The 23,693-nt window shown below is 39.3% G+C and overlaps 2 protein-coding genes across 7 annotated transcripts; one reads left to right on the forward strand and one right to left on the reverse strand.

The window, feature by feature from the left end:
• Positions 1–8: 8 nt before the first annotated feature.
• On the forward strand, positions 9–11,330 carry TATDN3 (TatD DNase domain containing 3). Of its 6 annotated transcripts, none has more exons than XM_036442952.2 (10): positions 10–159; positions 1,904–1,936; positions 2,822–2,895; positions 3,103–3,187; positions 5,146–5,208; positions 5,711–5,820; positions 5,980–6,035; positions 7,041–7,153; positions 8,738–8,818; positions 10,524–11,330. In XM_036442952.2, exons 1-10 carry the CDS (start codon positions 94–96, stop codon positions 10,665–10,667), a joined length of 825 nt encoding a protein of 274 aa, XP_036298845.1. In that variant the 5' UTR covers positions 10–93; the 3' UTR covers positions 10,668–11,330. The 6 variants fall into 6 exon arrangements, with proteins under 6 accessions (XP_045439075.1, XP_036298845.1, XP_036298846.1 ...); XM_036442953.2 differs by having other exon boundaries at positions 8,741–8,818; XM_045583118.1 differs by lacking the exon at positions 10–159 and adding an exon at positions 239–292.
• Positions 11,331–16,251: 4,921 nt separating this feature from the next.
• Positions 16,252–22,017, reverse strand: SPATA45 (spermatogenesis associated 45). Its single transcript, XM_036442957.2, has 2 exons — positions 21,701–22,017; positions 16,252–16,609 (listed from the first exon to the last, which is right to left on the reverse strand). The coding sequence occupies exons 1-2, from the start codon at positions 21,975–21,977 to the stop codon at positions 16,590–16,592; spliced, it is 297 nt and encodes a 98-aa protein (XP_036298850.1). The 5' UTR covers positions 21,978–22,017; the 3' UTR covers positions 16,252–16,589.
• Between the last annotated feature and the right edge of the window lie 1,676 nt (positions 22,018–23,693).

The raw sequence follows: 23,693 nt of genomic DNA on the forward strand, positions 1-23,693 counted from the left end.
CGGGTGCAGCGGCCGGAAACTCAGGCCGCCGCCGCAGGAAGGTTCCGGGCAGAGGCTGCGCGGGCCGTTTCCAGGTCCCCGCAAGCCGCGGCGATGGGGGCGGTGGGCGGAGGGCTGGTGGACTGCCACTGCCACCTTTCCGCCCCGGACTTCGACCACGTGCGTGAGGGCGAGGCCGGGCCGTGGGAGCGGGGCGATCCCCCGTCCCCTGCCCCCGTACTTGTCTGGGCTGTCTTCGCTCTCGTTTCTTAGGATGGAGCCCCAGACTCACACTCAGGCCGGGCTGTGGCCGGTGCGATCTGCTTCTGGCTCCCTAGTTATTAGCCGCAGTCTACTGATCTTTCTTTCCGATCCTGCATAACCGAAGCCCCGTGTCTCCTTTTCCACTGGCTGTTGCCTGTTACCGGAGTTCTTACCCCTCCCTACATGCGCTGGGCCCGGCTGAGAATCCACTTTTCCCAACATGTTTCTGATCCCATGCAAACAGAAAGAACATTACACACACCAGATCAGAGTTACAAAGTGTCTTTTTTTGTGTGTGTGTGGAATATTTTTTTATTTTTCATTTTTTAATTAAGGTATTATATGTGTACATATCTTACAAAGTGTCTTACCCGCTATATTGGAAACCAGAGGCTTAAAATAGAGAAGGAAGAGCGGTGTCTATTTGGCGGGGTAGACGGGGAGCCAAACAGAAGAAGGATGTAGGATGATCGCTGGCAGGTTGACCTGGCACATTCATGCTACCAAATGCTGGAAGGAGCTGGGGGGGGGGGGGGGGGGGGGGGGCGGCCCAAGACAAGACTGAAGAGATTTGCAGGGATAGGTGTGATAAGTCAGTAAGGAGTTTGGGGTTCATTAAAACAATGCGAATCTTTTTTTTTTTTTTTTTAAGAGAATGATAAGATCTGATATCCATTTTAAAATTTTTGCTGATGTGTGGCAGAGGAGAGGGAGGGTGGAAGCTAGAAGAGCCATTTGGGTGCTGTATGTATTAATAGATAAGAGGTGATGGTGGTTGCAGGGAAGTTTGAGAGAAGCAGATGCATTGAAGGTGAATTTTAGAAATAGGACCTATGTGCTGGGGAATTGTGTGTGGAGAGGGAGGGAAAGAGAGAATTTGAGGCTGCAGGGAGGACGGTAGTACTCCTACCGATGGAGTACTGATGAGCTGTTGACTGAGCTGAGAGAAGACAGATTGTGGAGGGAAGGCCGAAGGAAGAGGTTTGTTAGGGAGAGCATAGAGTTGGTATATGTTGAAGCCTAAGATCCAGCCAGGTCATATTGTCATTCTTTTCTTTTTTTAATGTTTGTTTTTTATATTTTTCTTTATAGTCATTCTTAAATGTGAATCTTGAGTTTTAGAAAGAATTATAGGCTGACGATAACAACTGGGGACTCATTAGCATAGTAATGAATGGCATGTAAACCCATGGGTAAGATCACTTCAGGTGAGTACAGAGGGAGGCCCAGAGGGCCCTGAAGTCAGATAGAGGAGAAAGAGCCAGTCAAGAAGAGGGAAAAGTAGCAGCCAGTAAAAGAGTGGCATTTGCAGATGAGTGGTGTTGCAGAAGCCAAGAGTGAAAAATATCTCAGGAAGGGAGGGGTGGATAAGTGAGGGGCTCCTAAATGCTACTGAGGGGTAAGTGAGATATGGAGAAGTGCCCTCCACAGTTGACAATAACAGTTTCCGTGTTAGTGGAGTGGGAACAGATGCCAAATGTCACTAAGAAAAGGAAGAGGAAATGAAAGGTGGGTCAGTCAGTGTAGGTTCTTCACATTCCACCACACTGTTCCTTGTCATCGCTGTCATTCTTTAAGGTGCCTCCACTAAAGTGATAAACACAGCCAAAGAGCAGCTACTTATTCATCTAAAATAACTGATACCTTGTGCTTGTTTTAGGATCTGGATGATGTGTTGGAGAAAGCCAAGAAAGTAAGTCAGTACCTACAATTGCCCTTTTGTTTTTGTTTTTGTTCTAGATATGCTATATTGATGCTTCAGTAGTAATAAGTTGCATTTATTAGGGGTTTACTGTGTGACAAGTACTAACCTAAGCCCTTTCTGTACATTATTTCATTTAATGTTTCACAACAACCTTCTGAGGAAACTTTTATTTTTTAGCCAATTATTTATTGCCCATTTTGTAGACAAGGAAACTAAGGCCTACAGACTAACTTGTCCCAAAACATACCGCTAGTGAAATGATACAGACAGGATAGTCTGGATCGAAACATGTTCCCCCAGCCATCACACTTACCAGCAATACGGAATAGATGATCCATCTGTTGGTTCTAAAATTAACATTATCCTGGGGATTTTGGAGAGATTATAAAAGTTTAGGGAACCATTTTGACATGTTTGAGAAAAATTATTAATTTTTGGAAGTGTTTATAAAATTCATTATCACTAACATTTCATGGTCTTTCCCCAAAGTATTAGTTTAGAAGTAGCTGTCAGTGTATTTTTATATTCAACCCTCTTTCACTATGACATTAATTAGGAGTGAGGGCTTTGGAGTTATACAGGCCTAGTGATCTTGGGCAAATCATTTCACTCCATCCAGAATTCTGACTCCTGGCCTATATAGGGATTATAGCAATGCCACCTCATAAAGTTGTGTAGATTAAACAAAGGTAATATTTATGTTCACTGAACACAGTGCCTGAAACACTCAGTGATAGCCATTATGATTATACCGACTGAGTATGGATGAGCAAGAATAACTGAAATCACAGAAAACTTTATAATTTTATTTAATTATATTGGATGTTCTATTGCTCGAGACTAGTTATTCTATTCTGTTCTTTTTTGCTTCAGGCCAATGTTATGGCTCTTGTGGTGGTCGCTGAACATTCAGGAGAATTTGAAAAGATTATGCAGCTTTCAGAAAGGTGAGACTTCTCATTAAGAACTTAAAGAGTTGCTAATAAGGATATAGCTATGATGTCATGTTCATAATATAAAAGATTATCCGTTTTTTAAAGAGAATGGGAAGAAAAATATTAATATAGCCCTAACAATTATTTCCTACTTATCCTTTAGAGTAACTTTGTCTGCTAGTCTCATACTCGGCTTCTCAATTCATTCTACACTGTTAGGTATAACGGGTTTGTCCTGCCATGCTTGGGTGTTCATCCAGTTCAAGGACTTTCACCAGAGGACCAAAGAGGTGTCACATTAAAGGTAACAGTAACAGTCAGATAAAACAAGAACCATAGAAGATGTAATACCTTTGACTCGGGAATCCTTCACTTTATAGTGCAAGGCAATAATCTAAAAGGAATAATTAGTTAGCTTATAGAGTATTAAATATAATGCATTTATTAAAAATGAAGACTATACGATTTATGTAGTAACATGGAAAATGTTTGCAGTATGATATATACTGCAGAAAAGCAGGATACACACGGTTTATTCACAGTGAGTGACATCATGTAAAAATATATTCTATAAACAAAAGACAATAAAGAAAAACAGAAATGATAGTAGTTGTGACAATCTTGCAGAATTACATGTGATTTGTTTTTACTCCCCCCCCCCATCATATTGTTATATTGATTTGGCAGAAAGTTGATAAAGTATCCAGAGAAAGGAAGTTACAAATTCACAGATGCACTACTGTGAGGGAACACTTGAGCTCAAATACATAGTATCTTTGAACATTAAACCATCCCTATAGGAGTGCTCTTGATCTACTAAACTGCATGGCTTTCATGCCCTCTCTAAAAAAGATCCTACCCATGAGCTAGCACTGACTCACCATAGCCAACATGTCTGATATTTCAGACTTGACTCCTGACTCAGCATTGGGGAGATGCACAGTTTTTTGAGTGCTTTATTACATATTGGGATCAACATTCCCATTTTAAAGGAGTGAAGACTTTGTGCTACCTGTGAATAAAGTGATAAGGTCCATTCTTTTTTGTAATAATGAATCTGTATCCCTACATTTGAATGTCCTAAGTAGCTCTACTTAATTTTGCAACAAAATTACGTTGTTTGCAACAAAATTACTTTGAATTCACTTCATGTAAAAATAAGTACTTATTCTGTAACTCTCCTGAGTAGTTGATGTGATAAAATTTCCCCAGAGAGTTACAATTCTGAAAATGTTGGGGATCATAGCAGAATGACATTTGTTTCATTTATGTAGAGGTTTATAGCAATAGGCATTCATTTAGTCGTCAATCTAGTGTTTATTGAGCTCCCACTCAAGCACTTTAGAGTAATATCCCTCCTCATGAAAGTAGATTCTAAGTGGAGGCAGACAGTCAATTAGACATATGAACGAGAAAACTTTTGGTAGCACTAAGTGCTTTAAAGACAATAAAATAAGATTGCATGATAGGAATTGCGGATGATAGTTTTTAGATTGTGTAGTCAAGGAAGGACTCTGAGGCGGTGACATTTGAACTGCAACCTGAATTATCCTCAGAAGCACCTTGCAACTTACATATCCTGAGACTACAATCTTCAAAATATTTTAAAAGAAGCAAATTTTCTACATATTTGCCTTTCCCTTGTCTGACAAGGGAAACCTCAGAGGGCAAATTCTCTAAGTGTAATAGTAATATTGTGGAAACTAATGGTACACAGTTACTTCAATGATTGAAAGACAAGCACATATATGGTACTTAGTGTTTATATTGTTGAACCTGTAGAACAAAAATAGGCTAAGCAAGATTATGAAGACAAAAGAAATCAGTACAGAGAGCACAAAGAGTGTATGGGATTATCGCTATTACAAACTCACAAACCAATGATAACCTAAAAGGAGAACATAACATAATGTGCTTCTCAAAACTCACTTACAAAAGGTGGCTTTCTTCTCTCCAGAAATTCCAGCTATTCCAGGAAATCAGATCAGTCCTAAATGCCAGGAAATGCCACCTAAACAGAAGGAAATGTTTAAGTGTGCATCTTTATAAACAGTTTCATTCCTGTGACCTGAGTACGTTATGGGATCCTACCCAGAGAGAAGTGCTCACTGTGCTAGGGTTACTATTCCTAGTTCCTCACTGGTTAAAGGAACAGAATATATGTAAAGGACCAATACAGCATAGTGCCTGGCCTTTAATAGGTATTTATAAAATATCAGTTTTGTTCTCCTGTTTTAACAAATATACTTTGTTTTCTCCCAGGATTTGGATGTAGCTTTGCCCATTATCGAGAATTATAAGGATCAATTATTGGCAATTGGAGAGGTAAACACCCATTAACTGATCAAATGACTTCTAATTCAGACCTTCATGTGATATATGAAAAGAACCCTTAATTTGATTTTGGTGATTATAACTGACTTGGATAATCATGTTCACCCCATCCAGCTGAATAATAACTGGTCCAGATTGAGATGTGCTCTTAGTATAAAACTCACAGAGGATTTCAAAGTCTTAGCACCACAAAGAGATCATGTAAAACAACTCAATAATTTTTATATTGATCATGTGTTGAAATAATGCATTACTTTATAATAATGATAATGTTTGAGGTATATTGGATTAAATAAAGTCTATTATCAAAATTAATTTCACCCATTTCTTGTCAGTATTTTTAACGTGGCTGACTAGAAAATGTGAAGTTATGTATGTGGCTTGCACATATGGCTCCCATTATCTTTCTCTTGGACAGGACTGTTCCATAATATGATTTTTTGAATTCATTAAACCATGACAGATGTAATTTTGTTTGACTTTTCTTTTATAGGTGGGACTGGACTTCTCCCCCAGGTTTGCTCGCACTGATGAACAAAAGGAAGAGCAAAGACAAGTCCTCATCAGACAGATCCAGTTAGCCAAAAGACTAAATTTGCCTCTGTAGGTTAATTAACCGTCTCTCTATATTCATATCTATACAGCCAATTAAAATGATTCTTTTTAAAATGGAGCTCTGGATTTCTTTTCCTCTTAATTACTTTATAGGACAAAATAATGTCACATTAAGTTCTTAAAAGGAATTTTTTTGTTGTTAAACAGAAATGTTCACTCACGTTCAGCTGGGAGACCCACCATCAGCCTCTTAAATGAGCAAGGTATTTAGGTTCTTGAGACAAATGTGCCTAATGCTTACGTTTGATAATTCCAGTCCATCTTCTCATAGAACAGGCCATGTTTTAATATGATTTCTTAAACGGCAGAAGCAGGAGGGGTGGAAAAGGGAAGTCAACTAAAGTGGTTTTACAAGTCACTCTACTTTTACAAGATTTTCAGTGTGATTGTGATATTTATAATCATTTGCCAGGGTAAAACAAATGAAAAATTGGATCAAGTAATTTATAGTCCTAAAATAAAAACGTATCTTATAGCATTACTTTTCAAATTTTTTGATGTGATACTAATATATACACAAATATACTTTTTTTGGTGTTAAAAATATATATGTGTATACACTGGTCAGTCTTGACCCACTAAATTGATTTCATAACTCACTTGTGGTTATAACCCACTAACGGTCACTCCTGCCATTCAAAAAATAGTACCAAATAGTGAAGTAAATGTACTTGCCTACCTCTAGAAAGCATGGTATTTCCCAGTGACGAGTGCTGAACCCTTTGGGGTCCCTGAGAGCATGATTTTTTCGCAGGCTGAGCAGCCATCCTTTAAGAACTAGGGGCGATTTTATGAAGCTAATGCTGACTAGTCAATTTGTGACTCATTTACCTCCTCTTTTCCTCTTCCACTAGCATTCTCGCTAAGGACTATTTGACTGCTTAAAAACCTCCTATTAGGAACGATAACCCGACAGCTCACAAACTTCTGGAAAATGTTTGGTGGTATAGGAAGATTAAATAATTGTTTAAAATTTTGTATTTCAATTGTGTTTAATAATTTTATTCTGAAAGTGAAGAATGTATTATATTTTTATTCTGCTGTTTAAACACTGTACATACATTTATCCCTCCTTCAGAAGTCATAGGACCTCATATTCATATCATAGTGACCAAATTCCTGATCTTTACTATTCAATTTGATTAATGGAAAAACCTCTCATTGAGGAAATAAATTGGAATTCTGATTTACCTTTTATTTTTTGAGAGGTGCTGACAAAGTGCTGCTCCATGCATTTGACGGTCGGCCCTCTGTAGCCATGGAAGGAGTAAAAGCTGGGTACTTCTTCTCAATCCCTCCTTCTATCACAAGGAGTGGACAGGTAAACTCTTTCATTGAACTTCAACCTATATTTTGTGAAATACACTTTAAAATAAGAGCTTTTATATTTTATATGTAATAAAACATTTTATATATGATATATATTTTATATGTAATATTTATATATAACACTGTGATGTTATTCTAGTTACATTACAAAAATCAATCTTAGGTCCCTACCTTATGTCAATATCATATTATCATTACATTAGATTTATAATAAGTTTTTAAAACAGATAATATGAGAATTCTAATTATTTATTTTCAAGATCATTTTGGCTACTCTAAGTCCCTTGCTTGTCCATCTACATTAGAATCAGCTTGATTTCTTAAAAAAAAAAAAAAAAAAGCTGGCTGGGATTTTTATTGGAATTACATTGAATCTATAGATCAATTTGGGAATAATTGATATGGATACACTATACCTCTGTATTTAGATCTTTGATTTCTCACATCAATGTTTTATAATTTTCAACATTCAAATCCTGCACATATTTTGTTATATTTATCTCTAAGTATGTCATGTTTTTCATTCTATTTTAAAAGGTATTGGTTTTAAAATTTTAGTTATCAATTTTTCATTGCTAGTATATAGAAATACAGTTTATTTTTATATATTAAACTTTTATCAGGTGATCTTGCTGATTAGTAAGTGCTGGTAGTGTTTTGTAGATTTTTCAGGATTTTTTGTAGCTAACCATGTCATCTTTGAATACAGATATTTACTTTTCCCTTTCCATATTTGTACCTTTTATTTCTTTCTCTTGCCTTATTTCACTGGATACAGCTAGTAGACTGTTGAATAGTAGTAGTACAAGCAGAAACCCTTGACTTTTTCGTGATCATGGGAAAACATTCATTCCTTTACCATTAAGTATACTATCAGCTGCAGGTTTCTTATAGGGTTTAAGGAAGTTCCTTCTGTTTTGTAGTCTGATGAGTGTTTTTATCAAAAATGGATATTGGATTCTGTCAAATACTTTTTTGACAATATATTATCCTTTTTATAGTTTCTTAGGTAGAACCTTAGATTATTTGAAACCTTCCTTGTTTTCAAATATAGATATTTTATGCAATAGTTGCATTAGCACTAACCACATATAATCACAACCCACAAATATTAGATTGTTATAATGAAGCTGTGTTCTAGTGTAAGTATGGATATGGCAATAGGTTTATTTGTGATCTTTGCTGTATTTTCACTTTCTTTCAGTTCAAAATGTTTTATAATTTCCCTTGAGACTTCCTCTTCGACCATCGTGACTATTTAAAAGTGTATTATTAATTTCCAAATACTTAGGAATTTTCCTGATATCTTTCCATTACTGATATCTACTTTACTTTGACTGTGTTCAGGAAACATTCATTGTATGATTTCACCTCTTTTAAATTGATTGAGTTTAATGGCCCTAGAATCTGATCTATCTGTTAGTAATAGAATGAGAACATAGAAAACATGTATCAATTGACTATTGAAGCTTGAATTTTAAGCTCCTGCAGAGTAGAATGCATTGGCATGTTGGTTTAATGTTCTTTATTACTTCTGTTTTAAACTTACTACCGGTAGCTTTTTCTTTTCTCTAAGAAGCAGAAACTTGTGAAACAGTTGCCTTTAACCTCCATTTGCCTGGAAACAGATTCACCTGCACTAGGACCAGAAAAACAGGTAAATCATTTTCTGTTTTCCACATGATTTAGATCAAGCATGTAAAACTCATAGCCAGCGGGCCGCATGCCTCGGCATGCCTTCCGCCCACCAGCCGCGTATTTGACATGCTTGATTTAGTTTGCATCTTCCATTTGAGCTATTTTTGATTTATCTATGTTTATCATCACAATGTAAGTACAATGGAATCCTATTTTAATGCTAGGTCGAGAGGTTATATCAACTTAGATTCAGGTCTTTTCTAAATGTAATTGTTTTGCCCCAAAGAATGTTATTTGATATGGATCATGTCCTCCCCTATGTGATAATGAAAGCCAGACCAGCATAGCAAAAAGCTCAATGTCAGGAGTCAGGAAGACCTGGATTCAAATCCTGTCTCTGCTACCCACTAACTGTTTGACTTTGAGCAAGTTATTAATGTCTCTGAAATGTTTTTCACTTATAAAATGTGAGCAAAATAGTAAATACTTTGAAGTATTATAGTGAGAATTAAATGGAATAATATATTTAGCAGTATCTGGTATATAGTAAGATGCTCAATAAATGTTTATAACAATCTTTTAATTAGATTGTTATAATGAGGCTCTATTTATTTCCGAGTAAGTAAAATGAGTGATAATTTTCCAGTGTGTGAATCTATCATAGTATATTTAACTTGATACTGTGATTTGGGTAGTTTTCAACATAATTATATCTGATGAATGTTACCAGGTTATTTTTCTTAAACTTAATAGATACCTTATTCCTTTCAATATTATCATCTTAAGTAGATAACTTAATAACAATAATACATTTCACCAAATTTAAATGATTGTAGATGCACCACTGTTTTTTGACCATTAGAATGAAGAAAAAAACAAAACAAAACAGCCCTAACTGGTTTGGCTCAATAGATAAGAGCGTCGGCCTACGAACTCAAAGGTCCTGGGTTCGATTCCATCAAGGGCATGTACCTTGGTTGTGGGCACATCCCCAATGGGGAGTGTGCAGGAGGCAGCTGATTGATGTTTCTCTCTCATCGATGTTTCTAACTCTCTATCCCTCTTCCTTCCTCTCTGTAAAAATAAATTAATTAATTTAATTAAAAATAAAAATAAAATATATATTTTTAAAAGCACCTGCCAGTTATACAATGAGATGTCATTGAATCTAAGTAAAATATTTATCTATTTCAGAGATGTTAAAATAGGGGAGACGGAAATACATCGTAGACTCAGCGAAGTACAGTACATATCTGTTTAGCCTTCCAGATATGTACTGGTACTTCTTGAATGTGTACGATGACATTTCTTGAATCAAACTGTAATGTATGTAGCCTGAGAGGTGAAGGGGCCAAGGAGTAGAACAGTGACCTTTACAGTGACTCAGCTAAGCACTAAACCGAAGGACAGCTAACCCATCAGTCATGCAGGTTGCCAAGTGTCCACTGTTTGCAGACTGCTAGATGCTGGGACCTCAACTGTTAATACCCCACAGCTCTTTTCAAGAGCAACACAGACTTACAGTCAGTGTGTAGCTCTAGCTTTTAAGCTGAAGTTCAAAACTTTCTCCCCTTACTGCCTCCCACTATTCCCCCATCTCCATTAAAAAAAGAACTCATTATCTGTGTTTACTAACTCATTTTCTTCCATTTTATCTACAGTCTTCAAGGATTGCTTTTTTGGACAGTCATGTTTGATTTGATGTCTGCTTTGTTCTCTTTCAGGTACGGAATGAACCCCAGAACATTACCATCTCAGCAGAATATATTGCCCAGGTGAAAGGAATCTCAGTGGAAGAAGTTATGGAAGTGACAACACAGAATGCGTTGAAATTGTTCCCCAAGCTCCAGCACCTGCTCCGTAAATAGCTTCAAAGCCAAATGAACTGAAGAGGGCAGCATTTGAGAAAAAAATGTTCTGGCCCTAGCTGGTTTGGCTCAATGGATAGAGTGTCAGCCTGCAGACTGAAGGATTCAATTCCTGTCGAGGGCCTTATGAACGGGTTACAGGCTTGTTCCCCAGTAGGGGACATGCAGGAGGCAGCCAATCTGGATCTTTCTCATCATTGATGTTTCTATCACTCTCCCCCTCTCCCTTCCTCTCTGAAATCAATAAAATGTATCTTTAAAAAAAAGAAATGTTCTGATTACTAGTCTGAACTGAAGAAACCATTTTATAGGCCCTATAATATAGGGATAAAGAAGATTATAATTTTAGAGAAATATTTATCATTTGTTATTGTTAATCCTCACCCAAAGATAGTTTTCCATTGATTTTTAGAGAGAGTGGAAGGGAGAGGGAGAGACAGAAGCCTCGATGTGAGAGAGACACATTGATTGGTTGCCTCCTGCAATCTCCCCAGTCAGGGCTAGGGATGGTGCCTACAACTGTGTCCTTGACCAGAATCAAACCCGGACCCTTCAGTCCATAAACCGACCCTCTATCCACTGAGCCAAACTGGTCAGAGTGAAAAATATTTGTCTCGGAAATAAAACTGAACTTGGAACCCGAAACCATGGGTTCTAATTCTACCTTGCACTGCTTTTCGAGTAATAGAGTCCTAGCAGAAGACTGGGAATCACTGCTGCTTCTAACCTAGCTCCACAGGAACTGAACCACCATATGAACTGAAACCATTTTTTTTCTGGCAAGGGTGGCTCCCATGGGTAATCATTTTCTAGCCTTTCTTGAAACCAGGGAACCCATAACATGACCCACCTGGGGTTTTTTTTGTGGGTTTTTTTGTTTTTTTTTTAAACTATATTTTATTGATTTTTTTTTACAGAGAGGAAGAGAGAGGGGTAGAGAATTAGAAACATCGATGGGAGAGAAATATCGATCAGCTGCCTCCTACACACCTCCTACTGGGAATGTGCCCAAAACCAAGGTATGTACCCTTGACTGGAATTGAACCTGGGACCTATCAGTGCGCAGGCCGACGCTCTATCTATCCACTGAGCCACATTAGTTAGGGCTCACCCTAGATTTTGAATGAAGTGAGTCACATAAAGCAGCCAGGACTGAGGGTGGCAGTATGACAGCTTAGTGAGGTTGGCATTGTTAGCTGCAGGGTCTGTGCCCACAGGCTGTTAGTAGAGCCTTTATGCTTCTAGTTCAGTGGTATGAATTGTTTTTTCCACCCTCCTGGAGATTTTACAAACTATCCATTACCCTTCAGCAATTTTTTTTTTAATTAGCCAAATTTAGCCCTGACTGGTTTGGCTCAGTGGACAGAGCATCAGCCTGCGAACTGAAGGGTCCCAGGTTCAATTTTGGTCAAGGGCATGTACCCAGTAGGGGATGTGCAGGAGACAGCTGATTGATGTTTCTCTCTCATTGATGTTTCTAATTCTCTCCCTTTCTTTTCCTCTCTGTAAAAAAATCAATAGAATATATATTTTAAATAATTAGCCAAGTTTAGTTTCTGTTGCTTGTATCTTTAAGAACCCTGCTTGATGAGGAAATTCATACCCTGACATAGTTATCACAAAGAGATCATTAGGGAAAAGAAGGAAAGGAGGAAGGAAGAGAAGGAAATCTGAGACTCATGATAGTGCCTGGAGCACTTTCCAGGAAGCAAAATACCGGTTAATTTTAAGGGATAAGATACTGCCAGTCCATAGCAGATGGTGACCAATGTTGTGAAAGCATGTTAGAACGATATTCTGTGGCAGAAGGATATGTGTTGATTTGGGGACAGCCCAAATTCTTTTTCTTCACTTTTTCTGTATTTGTGGAACCTCTTACTTTATGAGGCAGAGCTCATCTTCCACTGTGCCTGGTCCTTCCCTCTGGACACATCTTCCATGCCAGCAAAGAAATGCAGCTTCCACCAAAACCGGTTTGGCTCAGTGGGTAGAGCATCGGCCTGCGGACTGAAAGGTCCAGGCAAGGGCATGTATTGTACCTTGATTGCGGGCACATCCCCAGTAGGGGGTGTGCAAGAGACAGCTGATCAATGTTTCTCTCCCATCAGTGTTTCTAGCCCTCTATCCCTTTCTCTTCTTCTCTGTAAAAAATCAATATATATTTTTTTAAAATGCAGCTTCCCCCGCCCTGGCCTGCAAAACACTCTCCAGGGAAGAGGCACTGGGTGCTGGTAGCTCCAGCGGCAATGGCAGGCCATACCTTAGCCTCTCTGAATACCAGGGATGCCACAGAGGGCCTTTCTGCACAGGCATTGGTGGCCTTGACTTGGGAACTCACCGCAGACAGCTCTGCAGGGAGGCTGAGGAACAATGGAGGGAAATGCTTGTCAGCCCATCCCCCTATGTCTACTGAGGGAACAGGTGCATCCACAAATCCAAAACACACCTGGGAGGGGTGGAGAGGTGTCTGGACTTAACTATGATTTCAGGTAGGGTCAGAGTCCAAAATTGATAATTTTGTGACTGACTTTCTGTTTTTGGCCTGAGGCTGATAAGAGGAGTATAGAGGGGGACAAAGTAGAAACGCCTAAGGGGGAGGCGGAGGGAGAGCTTCCGTGGGAAGGTGGTATTTAAACGAAAGTTAGCCAGGTGAAGGGGGGTAAGAGAATAAAGCAGAGAACCGCAAGTAGTTCCATAAAACCAGAGGCGCATGAGGGAGGAGGCAGAAGAGGATAGAGAATTAAGATTAGAAAGTTGTTAAGTGTATTATACATAACCTGACACTCATTTACTTTGTATTTATTCCCTGATTCATCTTAGAACGAACCAAAGACATGATGCTGTGTTTGATAGTCTTTACGTGGGCTGCTAAGTGTTGGGAGATAATTCTCCATAGGTCTCACATTTCTGTGTGTCCCTGGGGCAGAGACACTGACAGCTTTTGGTCCAGATTATCTTCAATTGAGTGAGATGGGGGGGGGGGGGGGAGAGAGAGAGAGAGAGAGAGAGAGAGAGAGAGAGAGAGAGAGAGAGAGAGAGAGAGAGAGAGAGAGAGAGAGAGAGAAACATCAATTTATTGTTCCACTTATTTATGCACTCATTGGTTGATTCTTGCATGTGTTCTAACCAGGGATCAAACCCAAAACCTTGACCTATCAAGATGAAGCTCTAACCAACTGAACTACCAGCCAAGGCCCAGATGATCTCTTCAAGGATGTTTATATAGCCAAGGGCTTTGGAAGACAGATAATGTCTCCCACTGAAGCAGAGGGCAAGTTTATTTATTCTACAATATAATAGAGAGCATCTATTCCTCCAGTCAAAAGTTAGGTTTCTTTCTTTTCTCTTTTCTTTCTTTTATTTTTATTTTTTGTTAATTCTCACCTAAGGATATTTTTTCCATTGATTTTTTTTTTTTATAGATAATATGAGGAAGGGGGAAAGAGAACAAGACAGGGAGACAGAGAGATGTGAGAGAGACACATCGATTGGTTGCCTCTGGCATGTACTCCAACAGGGGTGCTGCTGATCGAACCTGCAACACAAGTATATGCTCTTGACTGGGACTTAGACCTGAGACCCTTCAAGGAACAGGCTGATGCTCTAATCATTGAGAAACACCAGCCAGGACAAAGGTTGGGTTTCCAAAGCGCAGAGACTTTCAGCTGTGAAGCCTCTGTGTGTATGGCATCTGTCTGGATGACTTCACATTATTTGGGGCCGGTTGGGGGTGGAGGTGGGCAGAGGGTACCAATCAGAACATGAGACTTGTGCTGCTTGCTGTTGTGGAAGAAAGGGCCACATGCTAACTGGAGAAGCTCAGGGGAGGCCTGTATTGCAGTCTTGCAAATTCAGAGACCTAAAGTAACCACAAAGGATGGCCTGAAATTAAACTTTAACTAAAAGCATTTTTGGTGGGTAGTTACATCCTAGGCCTGTATCTTCACTAATATGGTCAACCTTTACCTTAACTGAGCCTATCTGTCTTTTGCATCTATGATAATATACTCTTTGGAATGTCTGGGTAAATTGTACCTTCCCTTTTTCCGGATCCCTTGGGGCACAACCAAATGTGGAGGGCGCCGGGACAGATGCCACAAATTCCTTCATTGTTATTGTTATCATGTTAATTGTTGACTGTTAACTACCCTGCACCCGCATAAATATGTATCCATCATTTTACTTTTTATCCAGTCCCAGAGGTCCATCACCCTCCCCTCTGCTTTCTCCCGCCTCTATAACCTACCACCAATGGATTTCATGTAACCCACCTAAGTCCTCTCCTTTGATTGCAATGTATAAAAATAGATTTAAAAACTGCCATTCTCTAGAGCACATGTGTCAAACACAAGGCCCGCGGGCCAAATCCGTCCCGCCAGGCCTTGCAATGTGGCCCGTACCGCGCTGTCATCACTGCACTCCGCTGCGTTTCCATCACAATGACAGTTTATGACTGTTCAGTAAAACATTCGGCCTGCGATTTAGGCTGGATTTTAGATTTTGGCCCCTTCTCTGATTGAGTTCGACACCCCTACTCTAGAGCATTATCCCAATCCATTGAGATACTGCTTTCCAGCAACTGTCGACAGTTTGGCTCAAATTAATTCACAAAAATTCTTTGCAGGTTTTTATGTTAACACTGTGCTCTGAGCAATAAAGTCCTTTGCCTCTGGACCAAGATTCTTCTGTCTTCTGTCACTAATGCCCGTGAAACTGTGGCAGACTAACCCTTCACAGCTCTTAACCCTGGAAGGTGTTTTTTTGTTTGTTTGTTTGTTTGTTTTGTGTGTGTGTGTGTGTGTGTGTGTGTGTGTGTGTGAGTTTTGTTTTTTGTTTTTTTGCGGGAATTTTTTTGAGAAGCAAAAAATTAGCTTTGGGCCTCACTTTTTAATATATACTCTCAGGGTCAATGAATCTTACCCCACTGTGCCCTGGTGCAGTCCTAGCTGAGATATGGTTTTAGGCCAATTGACTGACACATATCCTTTCCGATATTAATATTCTTTGGCTTGTGAATCTGAGCTTTCTATGGAGGGAAATGGCAACCAAACAAAAGGTGAATATTTCACTGATATAAATACAAATGCAAAGCAGCACCTGGGTTCCAAGCCAAGCAGTACCCAGTTTGCCATATGGAATAACAGGCTATTGGCTCAAACTGCAAAAAGGAACCCAACACCACCTCTAAATCTGAAAATTAGTCTGCTAATTTCCAAGAAGGAATGACACACAGGTAATTCTAGCAATGCTCACTTTGGGGATGGACAATAAAATAAAACAAAAAAGCTCCACCTTGTTAATCTCTCAAGTAGGTACTTAGTCAAATTACCAAAATCCTAGCTCTGAGTTCATGCAGTTCAGTGTAGAAGCAAGTTGTTAACTTTGAGGACTTTAGCTTTCTGCTTGATTTGTGAGGTTGATCAATGTACTCCACTAATTTATAGAAACAAACAATTTAAACATTTTAAATTAATAAAGAGATTACTGTAGAGGACCTTTTAGATGATATATATTTTAAAGTATCTTTTTTTTTAACTTAAAAAAAGTTTTATTGATTTTAGAGTGAAAGGGAGAAAGAGAGAGAGAAACATTATCAGTTGCTTCCCACAGGTTTTGAAAGGTGGGTATGTGCCCTGACCAGGAACAAAACCCTCAACCTTTCAGCATACAGGGCGACACTCAACCAACTGAGCCACACCAACTTGGGTGGAAGTATATTTAATAACTCATCCCTTCAAAAATATGACTGATAGAATGAAATTGATGAAGATGTAATACATGTTATATGACTTAACAAAGTATTTCCTTGGTGACCTAGCAAATAATTTTGACTTCTTTTATAATTAACATTTGTAAATAGTGTAAATAGATACTGAAGAAGGATAAAGAGATGGTATTTTTGTGTGTCTCTGGGGATGCACTTTATCCAAATATGGCATTATCTGAAAAGAAAAAAAAAGTATTTGTTAAATAACTTATAATTCATTTCATAGTTTCTTAAATAACCCTGAGGGCAGAGAGGATGAATACTGTTTCAAAGATACAGCAAGTAAGGTTTAGAAACACTAAGTGACTGAAAGCGTAAGACTAGTCCTGTGGTCGGCAAACTGCAGCTCACGAGTCACATGCGGCTCTTTGGCCCCTTGAGTGTGGCTCTTCCACAAAATACCATGACCTGGGCGAGTCTATTTTGAAGAAGTGACATTAGAAGAAGTTTAAGTTTAAAAAATTTGGCTCTCCAAAGGAATTTCAATCATTGTACTGTTGATATTTGGCTCTGTTGACTAATGAGTTTGCCGACCACTGGACTAGACAATGGCAGATGCAGGACATGAACCCAAGTGCAATGGACTGAACGTCAGTGTTCCCCCCAATAAAATTCTATATTGAAACCTTGATCCCAGTGTGATTAGAAGGCATTAGAAGGTGGGGCCTTTGGGAGATGATTATGTCATAAGAGTAGAGCCCTCACAAATGAGATTAGTGCTTTTATATTATAAGAAGAGGCCAGCCCTAACCTATTTGGCTCAGTGGATAGGCACATGTGTCAAACACAAGGCCCGTGGGCCAAATCCGTCCCGCCAGGCCTTGCAATGTGGCCCGCACCGCGCTGTCATCACTGCACTCCGCTGCGTTTCCATCACAATGACAGTTTAAGACTGTTCAGTAAACTATTCGGCCCACAATTTAGGCTGGATTTTAGATTTTGGCCCCTTCTCTGATTGAGTTCGACACCCCTAGGATAGAGCATTGGCCTACAGACTCAAGGGTCCCAGGTTCGATTCTGGTCAAGGGCATTCATTACCTTGGTTGCGGGCACATACCCAGTAGGGAGTGTGCAGAAGGCTGTAGGGAGTGTGCAGGAGGCAGCTGATTGATGTTTCTCTGTCATCGATGTTTCTAACTCTCCATCCCTCTCCCTTCCTCTCTGTAAAAAATTAATAAAATATATTTTTTTTAAAAAGAAGAGGCCAGAGAACTAGCTTGCTCCTTCTGCCATGTGAGAGGACATAGCCAGAAAGTAGCCCTCTATAAACCAGGTAGAGAGCAAGCACCAAGCACCTGACCTGACACTCTGATCTCAGGCTCCCATCCTCCAGACCTGTGAGGAAGAAACTTGTCATTTAAGCCACCAGTGTACGAGGTTTTTTTTTTTTATCGCAGCCCAAACTAAGATACTCAAGTTTTCCGTTTTTAAGGCTAGTGTCTTTCAGTAAGATTGCCCCTCTTTTGGTGTTCACACCTCTAAGTGGAAAACTGAAGAGAAAGCGTGAAAAGGGGTGGTAGGATGTTGGAAAGTTTTACTTATTGTAGATAGGGTGATTTCTGATGAATTGGCTTTTTAAAAAATATTTTTTTATTGATTTCAGAGAGGAAGAGAAAGAGAGAGAGAGAAACATGAATGATGCGAATCATCAGGTTGACTGACTTCTGCACGGCCCCTACTGGGTTTTAAGACCTCAAACTGGGCATGCGTCCTGACAGGAAATGAAACTGCAACCTCCTGGTTCATAGATCACCACTCAAGCACTGAACCTCAGTCTGATGAATTGGCTTTTGAATGAAGATCTGAATAAATTGAGGGGAGGAGAGAAGGAAAGAGAGAGAGGGAGAAAGAGAGACAGAGAGAGAGAGAGAGAGAGAGAGAGAGAGAGAGAGAGAGAGAGAGAGAGAGGTGGGAACCGGAGTGGTACATCCCAGGAACAGGAAGAAGACCATGGTGGCTAAGTGGGATGAGGCCAGGGAGAGTAGAAGAGAAAAGGCAGAAAAGATAAGCACCCACAGGATACAGTGTGGATTTTATCCAGTGTGGTGTGACATGATGGGTGAGTCTTGAGCAACAAGTGAAGAATCTAACATAGGTGTGTGTGTGTGTGTGTGTGTGTGTGTGTGTGTGTGTGTGTGTGTTTTAATCACTCAGGCTGTCGTGTGAAGAAATAAATGTGGGAGCTGGCAAGAGCGGAGGCTGGGGAACAGATGTAAGGTCCTTGCTGTACTTCGAAAGAGAGATGATCATGGGTCGGATCTGGGTGATATCAGTCGTCAGATTCAGGACTGATTTTGAAGGAAGGGCTGTCAGAACTTCCTGACAGATTGGATGTGGGATGTGAGACAAAGAGAGTCAAAGGTACTCCTCACGATATGGCCATTTTCTGAGATGAGGAGGGGTCAAGGGTAAGGAGATTGTGGGGTAGAGGATAGGAATTCTGTTTTGGTGATGGTAAACTTCACATAACGTCAAGGAGAGGTGGCAATCTGATAAATGCAATCTGATAGACGTGTCCAGAACTCAGGAGAAAGGTCAGGGTAGAAATAGAAATGCGGGAGTTCTCAGAGTAGAAATGAGATTTTGAATCCTGTAACAGAGCAGCGACCTGCAATCTGTCTGGGTGGAAATCACCTAGAAACCAAGGGTAGGTACTGAAAGAGGGCCCAGGATTTTTTTTTTCAGCATGCGGAGGACAGGAGAGGGCCATCCTAATAAAGGGGATGCTATTTTATAGTTAATGATGTTTATCATTTGATTCATTGCACATTTGTTGAGGATCTACTAGAGTACTGTATGTGCATCAAATTTGGGAGGCAATGTTTCACAAATGAGGGTTTTCTCGTTGCATCTGCTGGCCTCTGCAGGAAGGGGGTGCTCTCAGTCTTAGTGTGGCAGGCCCAAATTCTTGGTTTAGATTGGGCCAAGTTCTCTTTTGGGGTGAGTTCACCTTCGGCTGCTTTTAAGCCAATGCCTCCAGTATAGATTTGTTTTCCAGCAACAAAGTCACCATTTTAACCTCCACCTATCTCTCAGTGGAGGGAATTACTGTTGACTTTTTCAAACCTCAACAGTATTCAGAATAAAGTAGACACTCAAACAAGTGTCAGGACCCTTTTCTAATACCCAGGGACTCTCCACTTGTGGAAATAAAAATAAAATAAGCCCCCAGTATCCCCAGAGCACCCTTTGAGAACTACTAGTTTAGACTCGTTAAGGAAAGACCATGGATTCACATACTGATTCCCATAACATTTACATTAGGTCTAGACTTACCCAGTATCTTGTCATCATAAAGTTGAGTTTCTGTTGAACTCTGTTCACTTAAAAGGAACAAGGAGCTTTTCTGCAGTATTTAAAGGTTTATTTTAATGTTCCAGAATTGTGGGCTTATAGCCTCTATATCATTAATGTTGGTGATGGGAATTGTACTTGCTAGACTCTGTTTTGTAGAAAACCATGTACATTCATGCAAAGCGGTAAACTATGTCATAGGAAGTGGATGTTAACGTTCACCATTAAACTTGTGAGAATTAACCTACTACCTGTGATTTAACTCATCTAGCTCCAAGTAAGTCAACCAGAATAAAAGGTAACACTTAGAATTAGGAACACTAAAGGCATTCCTCCTCCTAAACGAGTTACTTTTTAATGTAAAATAAACACCTGCCTGTTACAGATTAACTTTAAAACACAATGGAGAATCTCACTTGTCCAGGCCCTACTGTTTCATCTTCTCAACACCACCTACCAGGAGCGCTCCAGTCAAAGGCAAAGTCACAGCCCCCTCATCAAAGAAACTAAACCTCCAAATCTCCAATATGGCGATTCTTTTGCTTCTGATCTAACGGGATCACTTGTTGGTTGTATTATATATTTTAAAACAACTTGGCTATGTTCAAAAACTCAATACATGGGTTTCTCACGAACTGAAAGAATCACAGTTAACGCAACGCATTAGCAGCTGCGATTTGCTAAAGAAACATAATGAAAATGATTCATTTTTAAAACGACTGATAACTGGCGATGAAAAATGGGTTGTTTACAACAATATCAAGTGGAAAAGATCGTGGAGCAGGCCAGGTGAACCAACTCAAACAACATCAAAAGCTGATATTCATCAAAAGAAGGTTTTGTTATCAGTTTGGTGGGATTACAAAGGAATTGTCTACTTTGAACTCTTACCACCCAACCAAACGATCAATTCTGATGTCTACATTGAACAACTAACGAAATTAAACAATGCAGTTAAAGAAAAGTGGCCTGAATTGACAAATCGAAAAGGTGTTGTATTCCATCATGACAATGCAAGGCCACACACATCTTTGGTCACTCGGCAAAAATTAATGGAGCTTGGTTGGGATGTTTTGCCACATCCATTGTAATTATACTCTCCTTTTACTTTTCTTTTTTTTTTTTTCAAATAAAGGAGAAAAACATCATCGGTTGTTTGCCTTGAATTAGAAACAAGTATTCACAATCAAGGTAGCTACCAGTTCCTCTTCTTCCTCCTGCAAAATACTACCCCCAGTGCATACCGTCATCCCAACTTCCATCCACATTTTATTGTTTCTGGGGCTTTTTGTTTAATACTTGTCATCAAAATAATTTCCATTTTATCTCAATTTTGCACATGAAATTTTTGCAGAGGCAATGAACATTGGTGAGATAGGCGGCCTCCTAAGTTGTTGTGGTTTATTAGAATTAACTATCACAACTTTTCTCATTATATGATTCTCAGGCCATCAGCATCAAAATCACCTTAGCCTGCTGAGAATGCAGGCCCCAAACCCCATCTAGAGCCTATATTAAATGAGGCCTCCTGGATGTTGAGCCTGGGATTCTGTAGGCACAAGATAAATGATGCCCTCTCCTGTTTGGACTGAAGGGTCCTGGGTTTGATTCCAGTCAATGGCATGTACCTTGGTTGCAGGCTAGATCCCCAGTGGAGGTTGTGTAGAAGGCAGCTGATAGATGTTTCTCTATCATCGATGTTTCTAACTCTCTATCCTTATCCCTTCCTCTCTATAAAAAACAAATCAATAAAATATATTTTAAAAAATGCACTTCACCTGTATTTCCTGTGGCCCAAGGAGATCAAGTTTCAAAAAAAAAAGTGAGAATCTCCATTAACTAGTCTCGCTTACTGATGCCTCAGACAGGTTGCCCTTTAAGCTCTCCCAGAACATCACTATGAAATTCTCCCTAAATGTATGCATCTTTCCCTCCTGTCGATTGGGTGGGAAGCCTACCCACAACATCTTACGTTTGGATGGGAAGTGCTTCTTCTCTATGTGAGCAATGAGACTCAGTTCGACCCAGGAGCTCCTGCCACTGTCGGGCACAGGTTCTTTGGTTTGGCTATAAATATGGCACTGGTAGGCACCACTGAAGTGCCTCCTCTGAACTCTCAGTAAGCTGACTTGATTGCTTCTTTCCACCAAGCAGTTGGACTCACGCTTTTCATTGATTTCTTTCAGGAGACGTTGTCTATCGGCTTTGCGTTTTATAATTGTTTCATTGGTTATGTTTATAGACGTCATTATGCTGGCAGACTAATCATGAGGTGCTTCTTTGTGTCCTGCAAACAAATAAAAACAAACAAACAAACAAACAAACAAACAAACAAAAACCATCAGTTAGTTGCCTGATTGATCCAGAAGCCAGTATTGTTCAGAATCAGGTGTCAGCCAGTCTTCACTCTCCTCCTGCATTATACCTCCACTGCTGCCCCCACCCCACAGCTCACTCAATTTTTCATTATTGTTTTCTAATGTCTTTTTATTTTTTATGTTTCTTGGGGGGGGGTGTTTAAAAAGGATATAGTAGAAGAATATATTTTGGTTTTTAGATACTATGCATTGATTCTTGCTTTTAGGGCATTTTGTTATTTCTTCTGATTATAAAAAAAAAATTTAAAGAAAATACAGAAAAGCATAAGGTAGAAAAGCTAAAATCACTCTTGATCCAAAAACAACCAAATTCACATTTTGGATGTTTCTTTCACAAGAAATATCCAAAGTAATTTTATTATAACAAATACAGAAAAACAACAACAGTGAATTGGCTAAAGTAGAACATAAATTTTAAAATGTATAAAGGTTGTTGAGTAGTTAGGAAGATTTTGCTTGTTAGAACTGTACAGAAACACACATAAAACAAGGTTATGTATTGACTGTTAACAAAAATGTTGTGAGCAGAGAGACTGGCAGGAACCTAATCCTGTACTTCCATCAGGATTTGCTAAGTCAATGTTTGGGGAAACTTCACAGAACGTAAGTACCACAATAATGAGAATCTACTGTATACAGAGTCCTCCCTTGTCCTTGGGGGGATACATTCCAAGATCCCCAACTCCCCAGTGGATGCCTAAAACTTTGGGTAGTACTAAGCCCTATATATACAATTTTTTTTGTACATATAAATCTCTAATAAATTTTTAATTTACAAATTAGGCAAAGTAAATGATTAATAACAATCACTAATAAAATAGCATAATTATAACAATATACTGTAATAAAATCTATGTGAATGTGGCTTCTTTCCCCTCTCTTCCTTTCTTCCTCTCTCTCTCTCTGGAATTTTTTATTTAATGTCTTGGACTGTGGCTGACCGTGAGTTAACTGAAACCACGAAAAAAGTGAAACCACAAGTAAATATATTACTGTTTCTTCAAGTACCTTATTTTAAATTACCTTTCACATGCAGCAATCCAAAGCCTATTTGAAGTCCACTCATGTGGATCAGTCCATTGAATGTTACCCTGGTGATGGAATGTTCTGATTGTGCCATTCCAACTTTGTTCTATTTATAGAATCCTAGTTACAAGAAATTATAGGTTTGGCTCAGTGGATAGAGCGCTGGCCTGTGGATGGAAGGGGGAGTTTCCTGTCATTTCTTCAAATAGGTTTTCAATATCTTGCGCTCTCTCTTCTCCTTCTGACACCCCCATAATGCTTATTGGTACGCTTGATGTTGTCCCAGAGGCTCCCTACACTAACTTCATATTTTTTTTTATTCTTTTTGCTCTTCTGATTGGGTGTTTTTTTGCTTCCTCAGATAGAGTATGCTTAATTTCTGACTGGTTCTTTTTCATGTCTTTGACATTCTCACAAGATCCTTGTAAGTCTCACTAAGTCCCTTCAATCTCTCATTGAGTCCCTTGAAGCTCTCATTAAGATCACTGAGCAACTTTAGAACCACCATTTTGAACTCTGTATCCTGTAGTGTGCTTGCCTCCATTTCATTTAATTCTTTTC

This window comes from Pipistrellus kuhlii, unplaced genomic scaffold (assembly GCF_014108245.1).
Source record: "Pipistrellus kuhlii isolate mPipKuh1 unplaced genomic scaffold, mPipKuh1.p scaffold_m20_p_18, whole genome shotgun sequence".
Lineage (NCBI taxonomy): Eukaryota > Metazoa > Chordata > Mammalia > Chiroptera > Vespertilionidae > Pipistrellus > Pipistrellus kuhlii.

Coding starts and splice junctions, on each gene's coding strand:
- SPATA45 (XM_036442957.2), bottom strand. CDS start 21,977: ATGACGTCTATAAACATAACCAATGAAACAATTATAAAACGCAAAGCC. Junction 16,610..21,700: donor GAAGCACTTCCCATCCAAAC/GTAAGATGTTGT, acceptor TTTTCTTTTCAG/ATAATGCCATATTTGGATAA.
- TATDN3 (XM_036442952.2), top strand. CDS start 94: ATGGGGGCGGTGGGCGGAGGGCTGGTGGACTGCCACTGCCACCTTTCC. Junction 5,821..5,979: donor AAAAGACTAAATTTGCCTCT/GTAGGTTAATTA, acceptor GTTGTTAAACAG/AAATGTTCACTCACGTTCAG. Junction 8,819..10,523: donor CACTAGGACCAGAAAAACAG/GTAAATCATTTT, acceptor GTTCTCTTTCAG/GTACGGAATGAACCCCAGAA.